General features: G+C 67.4%; 2 protein-coding genes across 5 annotated transcripts; one reads left to right on the top strand and one right to left on the bottom strand.

Annotated features, from left to right (window-relative positions):
- Positions 1-74: 74 nt before the first annotated feature.
- On the bottom strand, positions 75-3,574 carry VMA22 (vacuolar ATPase assembly factor VMA22). 4 transcript variants are annotated; one of them, XM_087770985.1, is made up of 7 exons: positions 3,272-3,410; positions 2,539-2,639; positions 2,264-2,367; positions 1,723-1,814; positions 1,231-1,359; positions 439-753; positions 75-355 (listed from the first exon to the last, which is right to left on the bottom strand). In XM_087770985.1, exons 1-7 carry the CDS (start codon positions 3,276-3,278, stop codon positions 345-347), a joined length of 759 nt encoding a protein of 252 aa, XP_087627111.1. In that variant the 5' UTR covers positions 3,279-3,410; the 3' UTR covers positions 75-344. The 4 variants fall into 4 exon arrangements, with proteins under 4 accessions (XP_087627111.1, XP_087627109.1, XP_087627112.1 ...); XM_087770983.1 differs by having other exon boundaries at positions 75-339; XM_087770986.1 differs by lacking the exon at positions 1,231-1,359 and having other exon boundaries at positions 75-339.
- On the top strand, positions 3,486-8,848 carry IMP4 (IMP U3 small nucleolar ribonucleoprotein 4). Its single transcript, XM_087770982.1, has 9 exons — positions 3,486-3,671; positions 4,461-4,569; positions 5,845-5,928; positions 6,492-6,601; positions 6,760-6,892; positions 7,361-7,515; positions 7,933-8,027; positions 8,133-8,203; positions 8,644-8,848. The coding sequence occupies exons 1-9, from the start codon at positions 3,669-3,671 to the stop codon at positions 8,754-8,756; spliced, it is 873 nt and encodes a 290-aa protein (XP_087627108.1). The 5' UTR covers positions 3,486-3,668; the 3' UTR covers positions 8,757-8,848.
- The last annotated feature ends 234 nt before the right edge of the window (positions 8,849-9,082 follow it).

The following is a 9,082-nucleotide window of genomic DNA, read 5'->3' as shown; positions in this document are numbered from 1 at the left end:
CACCGCAGGGGTGTGGCACGACGGCGGCACCAAGATGGCGGCCAGGGGACAGAGGGTGACACGGAGCCACCAGCTGCCACCGCGCCTTTATTGGGGGGGGGACACGAGCATCACCCGCGCTGGTGGCCGTGGCCCCCGTCACCGGGACAGTGATGTCGCTGTCACCCATGGGTGGGCACGATGTCACCCGTGGGGGGGTCCCTGTGTCCCCGTCGGCGTCCCTGTGTCCCCGTGTCACCTGCAGACGTGTCCCCGGCGTGCTCCGTGTCCTGCGTCACGCGGTCACCGTGTCCCTGCTCGTCACCGTGTCACCCATGGTCTCGGTGTCACCCGCAGCCTCTGTGTCACACGCGGTCTTGGTGTCCCCAAGGGTCCCCGTGTCACCCACCCTCTCGGTGTCCCCATGGGTCTCGGTGTCACCCAGGGTTCCCGTGTCACCTGTGGTCTTGGTGTCCCTGTAGCTCTCGGTGTCCCCATGGGTCTTGGTGTCCCCGTGGCTCTCGGTGTCACCCCTGGTCTCGGTGTCACCCGTGATCTCGGTGTCACACGGGGTCCCGGTGTCCCTGAGGGTCTCCGTGTCCCCCACGGTCTCGCTGTCCCTGTGGCTCTTGGTGTCACCTGGGGTCTCGCTGTCACCCGGGGTCCCGGTGTCCCCGTCCAGGTGACGCTTGCGGCGCAGGAGGGCGCGGTAGCGGGCGGTGGCCGCCGCCACGGCGCTCTGCAGCCCCGCCACCTCCACGGCCACCGTCACCCCTGGGGACACGGGGGGGGGCAGAGGTCACCGGGGGGGGACATTGCGGCTGACACAGGGACAAGGGGGTGACACGGGGTCATGACCTTTAGGCCCCCCCCCAATTTTGGGGGGGGACCACCCAGGTTCTGGGGACCCCCCCCAATGATTTGGGGACCCCCCCCAGGTTTGAGGACCCCCCCCCCAGATTTGGGGACCCCCCTGGATTTTGGGAAACCCCCCAGATTTGGGGATCCCCCCAGTTCTTGGGGCCCCCCCCAGTGTTTTGGGAACCCCCTGAAATTTTCGGGACCCCCCCCAATGTTCTGGGGACCCCTCAATTCTTGGGCACCCCCCCCCCAGATTTTGGGGACCCCTGTTGGGTTTTGGGGACACCCCCCCCAGTTCTTGGGGACCTCCCTGGATTTTAGGGACCCCCCCAGTTTTGGGGACCCCCTGAGATTTTGGGGACCCCCCCGGGTTTTGGGGACCCCCCTCACCCTGGATGAAGCTGCCCTGCGCCTGCCGCAGGCTGGGGGGCACCAGCACCCCGAACCAGGCCAGGGGGTCGGGGGGGGGCCGGGGGGGGCCACCCCCTTTTTCTGGGGGACCCCGCCGCTGCCGCAGCCCTGGGGGGAGGGGCAGAGGTCAGTGACCCCCCCCAAAGTATTTGGGGACCCGCCAGCACCCATGGGACCCCCCCAGCACCCCAAATCCCCCCAGCACCCATGGGACCCCCTCCAGGACCCCCCAGCACCCCAAATCCTCCCCAGCACCCATGGGACCCCTCCAGACCCCCCCAGCACCCCAAATCCCCCCCAGCACCCATGGGACCCCTCCAGCACCCATGGGACCCCCTCCAGGACCCCCCCAGCACCCCAAATCCTCCCCAGCACCCACAGGACCCCCTCCAGGACCCCCCAGCACCCATGGGACCCCCCAGCACCCACAGGTCCCCCCAGCACCCATGGGACCCCCCAGCACCCCCTTACCGTCGCCCCCCCCCCGCTGGCCATCGGGGTCCTCAGGGTCCCCCCCTGTGCCCGGCACCTCCTCGAAGCGGGGGGGGCCCCCCGGGTCCTGCCTGGGGGGGGCACAGGGACACGGGTGTCACCTCCCCCGTGGGGACACCCCTGCCACCCTGTCCCCCCCCCGCACCTCACAACTGTCCCCACCCCCCAATGGGGACACCAGCGTCACCCCCCCCCTTGGGGACACCCCCAGTGTCACCCCCCCATGGGGACATCAGTGTCACCCCCCTTGGGGACACCCTCAGTGTCACCCCCCTTGGGGACACCAGCGTCACCCCCCTTGGGGACACCCCCAGTGTCACCCCCTCAATGGGGACACCAGTGTCACCCCCCCCTTGGGGACACCAGTGTCACCCCCTCCTTGGGGACACCCGTGTCACCCCCCAGCCCCATGTCACCCCCCATGTCACCCCCACGTCCCTTTTTGTCCGTCCCCCCCCAGCCAGTGGGTCCCCGTGTCCCCCCGTGTCCCTGTCCCCGTGTCCCCCCCGGTGTCCCCTACCTGGGGAGGACGCGGACGCGGGGGACCATGGTGGCCCCGTACTGCAGGGACGAGACGCGGTGGCACCCCAGGGAGTAACGGGCCTCGGAGAGGGACAGCCACCCCTGGGGACACGGGGGGACAGGGGGTCAGGGGTCACGGGGACAGGGACAGCAGGGACGTGGAGTGGCGTGTCCCTGCATGTCCCCACATGTGTCCCCACGGGGGTGGCCTGTCCCCACACGTGTCCCCGTGGCGGGTGGCCCGTGTCCCCCCGCGTATCCCCGTGTCCCCACCTGCCGCAGGAGCTGGCCGAGGAGCTGCCGTCTCTCCTGCAGCGTCTCCAGCGCCGCCAGCAGCTCCAGCGCCGCCGCGTCCAGTGCCGCCTCGGGAGACCCTACGTAAACAAACCCCCCATGGGCGACCCTACGTAAACAAGCGCTCATGGGAGACCCTACGTAAACACCCAGGGGAGACCCTACGTAAACAAACACCCATGTAAACAAGCCCCCTGCTATGGGAGACCCTACGTAAACACCCCCCCATGGGGGACCCTACGTAAACAAAGCCCCATGGGGGATGCAATGCTATAGGGGACTCTACGTAAACACACACACACCCCTTCCCCCAGGGGAGACCCTACATAAATAATTATTCTTTCGTGGGAGACCCTACCAAAACAAAACCTGCTCGGACCCAGATAAACACCCCCCCACCATGGGAGACCCTACGTAAACGCACCCCCCTACCACATAAATAGCCCCAAGCATGGGCGACCCTACATAAACACCCCACCACCACCACATAAACACCCCCCCCCCCCGCCGTGGGAGACCCTACATAAACACCCCTCCCCCCAAACACCCCCCCACCACGGGAGACCCTACATAAACACCCCCTGTCACAGGAGACCCTACCAAAACACACACCCCCCTCCCCTGAACACCCTACACTACCAAACCCCATCGCTGACCCCCCCCCCAAGGTGACCCTACCAAAACAAACCCCCCCCGGCACCCCCTCACCGACCCTCCATTGCCGCCGGCTGCCGCTACCCCCGGCCCGCACCTCGGCCTCACGCCGGGCCGCCGCCTCCACCAATAGCAGCCGCCCCCACCGCCCCTCCGCCAATCAGCGTGCGCGGCGGAGTGGGAGGCGGGGCCTGGCTGAGGGCCGGCGGCGCGGCGGGCTGAAACCGGCTCGGCCGCCATCTTGGTTGAGGGCGCCGCTTTGCCCACCGGCGGCCGCCATCTTGAGTGAGGGCGCGGTGTTACCCGCCCCTCGCCGCCATCTTGGAGGTTCGCCTCGCCCCTTTCCGGCAGCACCGGGCTCTCCCATTGGTCCCCCGCCGCTCGGCCAATCGGCAGCGACGGTGTTGGGAGGTGCCGGCGTGTGGAGACCGGCGGAGAGTGGAGGAGCTGCCACCATGGTAAGGGGTGGGGGGGTATTGTAGGGTCGCGGGGGGCCTGCACCCTCCTTCAGGGTCGCCGTGTCCCCCCCCCAGTGTCCCCACACCCCTCCCAGTGCCCCCAGGTCCCCCCCATAACCCCCTCCAGTATCCCCACGTCCCCCCCATGCCCCCCCAGTGCCCCCACGTCCCTCCCCAGTGTCCCCACGTCCCTCCCAGTGCCCCCAGGTCCCCCGCAGCGTCCCCCCATAAACCCCCAGTGTCCCCACGTTCCCCCCCAGTGCCCCCGTTTCCCCCCAGTGTCCCCACACACCCCGAGTGTTCCCACACCCTTCCCAGTGCCCCCACGTCCCCCCCGTGCCCCACCAGTGTCCCCACGTCCCTCCCCAGTGTCCCCACATCCCCTCCAGTATCCCCACATCCCCTCCCAGTCCCCACGTCCCCCCCAGTGTCCCTGTGTCCCCCACATCCCCCCCAGTGTCCCCACATCCCCCCCAGTGTCTCTGTGTCCCCCCCATGCCCCCCCAGTGTCCCCACATCCCCCCCAGTGTCCCTATGTCCCCCCCATGCCCCCCAGTGTCCCCACGTCCCCCCCAGTGTCCCTGTGTCCCCCACATCCCCCCCAGTGTCCCCACATCCCCCCCAGTGTCTCTGTGTCTCCCCATGCCCCCCCAGTGTCCCCACGTCCCCCCCAGTGTCCCCATGTCCCCCACATCCCACCCCCATGTCCCCACTCCCCCTTTACATCACCGTGTCCCCCCCTCTGACGGCGTCCCCCCCGACGTCCCGTCCCCCCCCCCCCGTCCCCAGCTCCGCCGCCAGGCCCGGGAACGCCGCGAGTACCTGCAGCGCCGGGCGCAGGAGGAGCGGCTGCGGCGGCAGCAGGAGAAGAAGGAGCGGCTCCGGCAGGCGCTGGATGGTGAGGGGGGGAAAGGGGGTTCGGGGGGCTGAAGGGGGGTATGGGGGGGTAAAGGGGGCTTTGGGGGGCCACAGGGGGGTTGAGGGGTTTTGAGGGGGTAAAGGGGGCTTTGGGGGGCCACAGGGGGGTTTGAGGGGGTAAAGGGGGGTTTGGGGGGCTGAAGGGGATTTGGGGGGTTTGGGGGCTACAGGGGGGTTGGGGGTGTAGGGAGGGATTTGGGGGGGCAAAGGGGGATTTTAGGGGGTGAAGAGGGGTTCGAGGGGGTTGAAGGGGGTTTGGGGGTTGAAGGGGGTTTTGGGGGGGTAGGAGGGGTTTTGGGGGGTTGGAGGGATTTTTGGGGTGTGAGGGGTTTTTTGGGGGCGTAAAAAGTGTTTTGGGGTGTAAGAGGCGGTTTTAGGGGGTAGGAGGAGTTTTGGGGGTGTAAGAGGTTTTTGGGGGGTATAAAGGGTTTTTTGGGGGTAGGAGGGATTTTTGGGGGTGTAAGAGGGGGTTTTGGGGGTATAAGAGGTTTTTTTGGGGTGTAAGAGGGTTTTTTTGGGGGGTGTAGGGGTTTTTTTGGGGTGTAAGAGGGATTTTTGGGGGGTAGGGGAGGTTTTTGGGGGGTAAGAGGGGTTTTTGGGGGTAAGAGTTTTTTTGGGGGGGTATAAGAGGTTTTTTTGGGGTGTAAGAGGAGTTTTTGGGGGGTTGGGTTTATGGGGGTATAAGAGGGGTTTTTGGGGTGTAAGAGTGGTTTTGGGGAGGTAGGAGGCGTTTTTAGGGAGTAGAAGGGTTTTTTTGGGGTGTAAGAGGGTTTTTTTGGGGGTGTAAGAGGGTTTTTTTGGGGTGTAGGAGGGTTTTTTTGGGGGGTAGGGGGTTTTTGGGGTGTAAGAGGGTTTTTTTGGGGGGTAGGAGGGTTTTTTGGGGGTTAAGAGGGGTTTGTGGGGGTATAAGAGGTTTTTGGGGTGTAAGAGTGTTTTGGGGTAAGAGGGATTTTTGGGGGGTAGGAGAGGGGTTTTTTTGGGGTGTAAGAGGGGTTTTTGGGGGTAGGGGGTTTGGGGGTGTAAGAGGGTTTTTTTGGGGGGTAGGAGAGTTTTTTTGGGGGTATGTAGATGGTTTTTGGGGGTGTAAGGGTTTTTTGGGGGGGTAGGGGGGTTTTGGGGGGGTAAGAGGTTTTTTGGGGTGTAAGAGTGTTTTGGGGTAAGAGGGATTTTTGGGGGGTAGGAGAGGGGTTTTTTTGGGGTATAAGAGGGGTTTTTGGGGCATGCCATCCCCAATTTTGCATCTCTCCCCCCCCAGAGAACCGGCCGCTGCCCACGGAGCTGCGGCGCGAGGCCTTGGCCCTGCAGAAGGAGCTGGAGTTCGACACGCCGGGGCTGGGGGGTGAGCAGGGCCCCCCGAAAACCGGGGGCGCCCCAAAACCGACGCTGGGTTTTGCCTCCATCCCCCCCCCAAAACGGAGAGGAGATTTTGCGCTGATCCCACCCAAAATGGGGAGCCGATTCACTTCATTTCCCCTCAAAACGAGGGGGGGGATTTGCCCCAAAACCCCCCAAAATTGAGGCTAAAATTTGTCCCTTTCTCCCCCAAAATTAGGATCAAATTTGCCCCATTTCCCCCCCCAAAAAAACTTGGATTTGCCCAAATCCTCCCCAAAACCAGGGCTGGATTTACCTTAATGCTCCACCAAATGAAGATTAAAATTACCCTGTTCTTCCCCAAAACGGGGCTCTAAATTTGCCCAGTTTTCCCCCAAAATGAGGAGGGGCCGGATTTACCCCCACCCCCCCAAACGGGGTTCAGATTTGCCCAAATCCCCCCAAAACGGCGCCCAAATTCGCCTCACCAAATCGACCCAAAATCCCCCAAAATTGGGGTTCACCCCCCCAGGGGCTGTGGTGGGAGGAGGAGGGGGCGTGGCTCCGACAAGCCACGCCCCCCCGCAGATGTCACCGGTAGCCATGACGATGAGTACCGGTGGGCGGGGCTGGAGCCCCCGAAGGTGATGGTCACCACCTCCCGCGACCCCAGCTCCAGGCTCCGCCTCTTCGCCAAGGTGGGCGTGGGGGAGAGCCTCGGGGAGGGGGGCGTGGCTTCCGTTGGGGTGGCGCATGGGGTTTGGGGGGGTGCTGGGGGGGCGGAGCGCAGGCGTGGCACGGAGTGGGCGAGGCCGGCTCTGACCACGCCCCCCTCCCGCCGTGGCCCCGCCCCCAGGAGGTGTGCCTGCTGATCCCGGGGGCGCGGCGGATGAACCGGGGGCGGGCGGAGCTGGGGGCGCTGGTGGGGGCCTGCCGGGCCGCCGGCGTCACCGACCTGCTGCTGCTGCACGAGACCCGCGGCACGCCCGGTAGGGGGCGGGGCCAAGGGGGCGGGGCTAAGGGGGGTGGAGAGGGGAAGGGGAAGGGGCAGGGCTGAAGGGGTGGGGTTAAAGGGGGCAGGGCTGAAGGGGAAGGGGCGGGGCTAAATGGGATGTGTGGGGCTAAGGGGGGCAGGGCTGAAGGGGTGGGGTTAAAGGGGGCAGGGCTGAGGGGGAAGGGGCGGGGCTAAATGGGATGTGTGGGGCTAAGGGGGGCAGGGCTGAAGGGGTGGGGTTAAAGGGGGCGGGGTTAAAGGGGGAGGGGGGGGGGGAAGGGGCGGGGCGAGGGGGGGAGGGGTGGGGGGTATGGGCTGGGGCGGGGCTAAGAGGGAAGGGGTGGGGGTTGTGGGGCAGGGGTGGTGCTAAGGGGGAACAGGCGGGGTTTGTGGGGCAGGGGCGGGGGTGTGGGCGGGGCCTGCAGGTCTGTGAGTGTGTCCTGACGAAGCCCCGCCCCCGCAGACGGGCTGTCGCTGTGCCACCTCCCCCACGGCCCCACCGCCCACTTCACCCTGAGCGGGGCCGTGCTGCGGCGCGAGGCGGGGGCGGGGGGGGGCGCCCCCCTGGCTGCCCCCCACCTCCTGCTGCTCAACCTGGGCTCCCCCCTGGGCCGGCGGGTGCGGGGGCGGGGGGGGACAGGGGGAGATGGGGGTGGGGGGCGGGGGGCAGGGGGGTGGGGGGCTGATGGGGACAGGCAGGACATGGGGACATCGGGGGACATGGGGGGGAGGACACAGGGACGGGGGGGACATTGGGGGTGGGGGGGACATGGGGGTGGGGGGGTGGGGGGGCTGATGGGGACAGGCAGGACATGGGGACATCGGGGGACATGGGGGGGAGGACACAGGGACGGGGGGGGACATTGGGGAGGGGGGACATGGGGGTGGGGGGGTGAGGGGACGGGGGGGCAGAGGGATGGGGGGGTGAGGGGACATGGGGACGGGGGGACATGGGGACAGTGGGGGGCACGGGGGACTGGGGGCACGGGGAGGGGTCGGTGGCAGCGGGGGTGACCCGGTCCCCTCCCCCCGCAGGTGGGGACCATCCTGAAGCACCTCTTCCCCGTGCCCCGCCCCGACAGCCGCCGCGTCGTCACCTTCGCCAACCAGGATGACGTCATCTTGGTCCGGTGGGTGACACCGGGGGGTGACAACGCCACCGGGGGGGGGGGGGGGGCACCGCGGGGCCGCGCCCCTCCCCCCCCCCCCCCGCTGACCCCTCCCCTCCCCCGCAGGAACCACGTCTACCGGCGGCGGGGGAGGGCGGTGGAGCTGGAGGAGGTGGGGCCCCGCTTCCAGCTGCGCCGTGAGTGTCACCCCCCGTGTCCCCAACGTGCCCCCAGTGTCACCCACGACCCGCCCATCTCCCCAGTGTCCCCCATCCCCCCGGTGTCCCCCCATGCCCTCCCCCCATCCCCTTACATCCCCCCGATGTCCCCAACGTCCCCCAGTGTCACCTCCGAGCCCCCCATGTCCCCATCCCCCCGATGTCCCCATGTCCCCCCCATGTCCCCCTCCCCCCAATGTCCCCCCGTCCCCCAGTGTCACCGTGCCATCCCCTTATGCCCCCCCAATGTCCCCGGTGTCACCTCAGACCCCCCATGTCCCCCATCCCCCCGATGTCCCCGTGTCCCCCCCATGTGTCCCCCATCCCCCCATGTCCATCCCCCCGATGTCCCCAGTGTCACCTCGGACCCCCCATCCCCCCGCTGTCCCCGCCCCCCGTGACCCTCTCCCCTCCCCCAGCCTACCTGCTGCGCCTGGGCACCCTGGAGCAGGGGGAGGGGGCGGGGGTGGAGTGGCGCTGGCACCCCTACACCGCCACCGCCCCCAAGCGCCGCCTCCTCGCCGCCCCGTGACGTCACCGCCGCGTCACCACCCCTCCCCCACCCGAAAACGTCGGATGTTTTTTTTTTTTCTCCTTAAAACTTTTATTACATAAAAAAAATAATTCCTCGCGGGTTCTTTAATTTTTCCGAGGGGGCGGGGCTTCGGGGAGGGGCCTCGGTGGGGGAGGCGGGGATTCGGGGAGGGGGCGGGGCCTCGGTGGGGGGCAGGGCTTATGGCTTCGGCGCGAATCGTCCCTGAAGGCGGCCGGGGGGGGGGGTGTGGCCGCGAGTGGGCGTGGCCTCTGCGGCCCCGCCCCGCCCACGTGACCCGTTTCTTCCGCGCCCCTCCCACCCCG

This window comes from Nipponia nippon, unplaced genomic scaffold (assembly GCF_047370975.1).
Source record: "Nipponia nippon isolate SJK-2023a ecotype South Korea unplaced genomic scaffold, ASM4737097v1 scaffold_35, whole genome shotgun sequence".
NCBI lineage: Eukaryota > Metazoa > Chordata > Aves > Pelecaniformes > Threskiornithidae > Nipponia > Nipponia nippon.
The sequence above is the reverse complement of the archived record's forward strand: the minus strand, read 5'-3'. Positions and strand labels throughout refer to the sequence as shown.

Bases quoted from the DNA above. Each gene is read 5' to 3' on its own strand.
- VMA22 (XM_087770983.1), bottom strand. The intron at 1,360-1,722 runs GTAAGGGGGTGC...CCCTCCCCCCAG, and splicing joins CCAGCGGGGGGGGGGCGACG to GGCTGCGGCAGCGGCGGGGT. The intron at 754-1,230 runs GTGAGGGGGGTC...CCGTGTCCCCAG, and splicing joins GCAGGGCAGCTTCATCCAGG to GGGTGACGGTGGCCGTGGAG.
- IMP4 (XM_087770982.1), top strand. The intron at 4,570-5,844 runs GTGAGGGGGGGA...CTCCCCCCCCAG, and splicing joins GCTCCGGCAGGCGCTGGATG to AGAACCGGCCGCTGCCCACG. The intron at 5,929-6,491 runs GTGAGCAGGGCC...GCCCCCCCGCAG, and splicing joins CGACACGCCGGGGCTGGGGG to ATGTCACCGGTAGCCATGAC.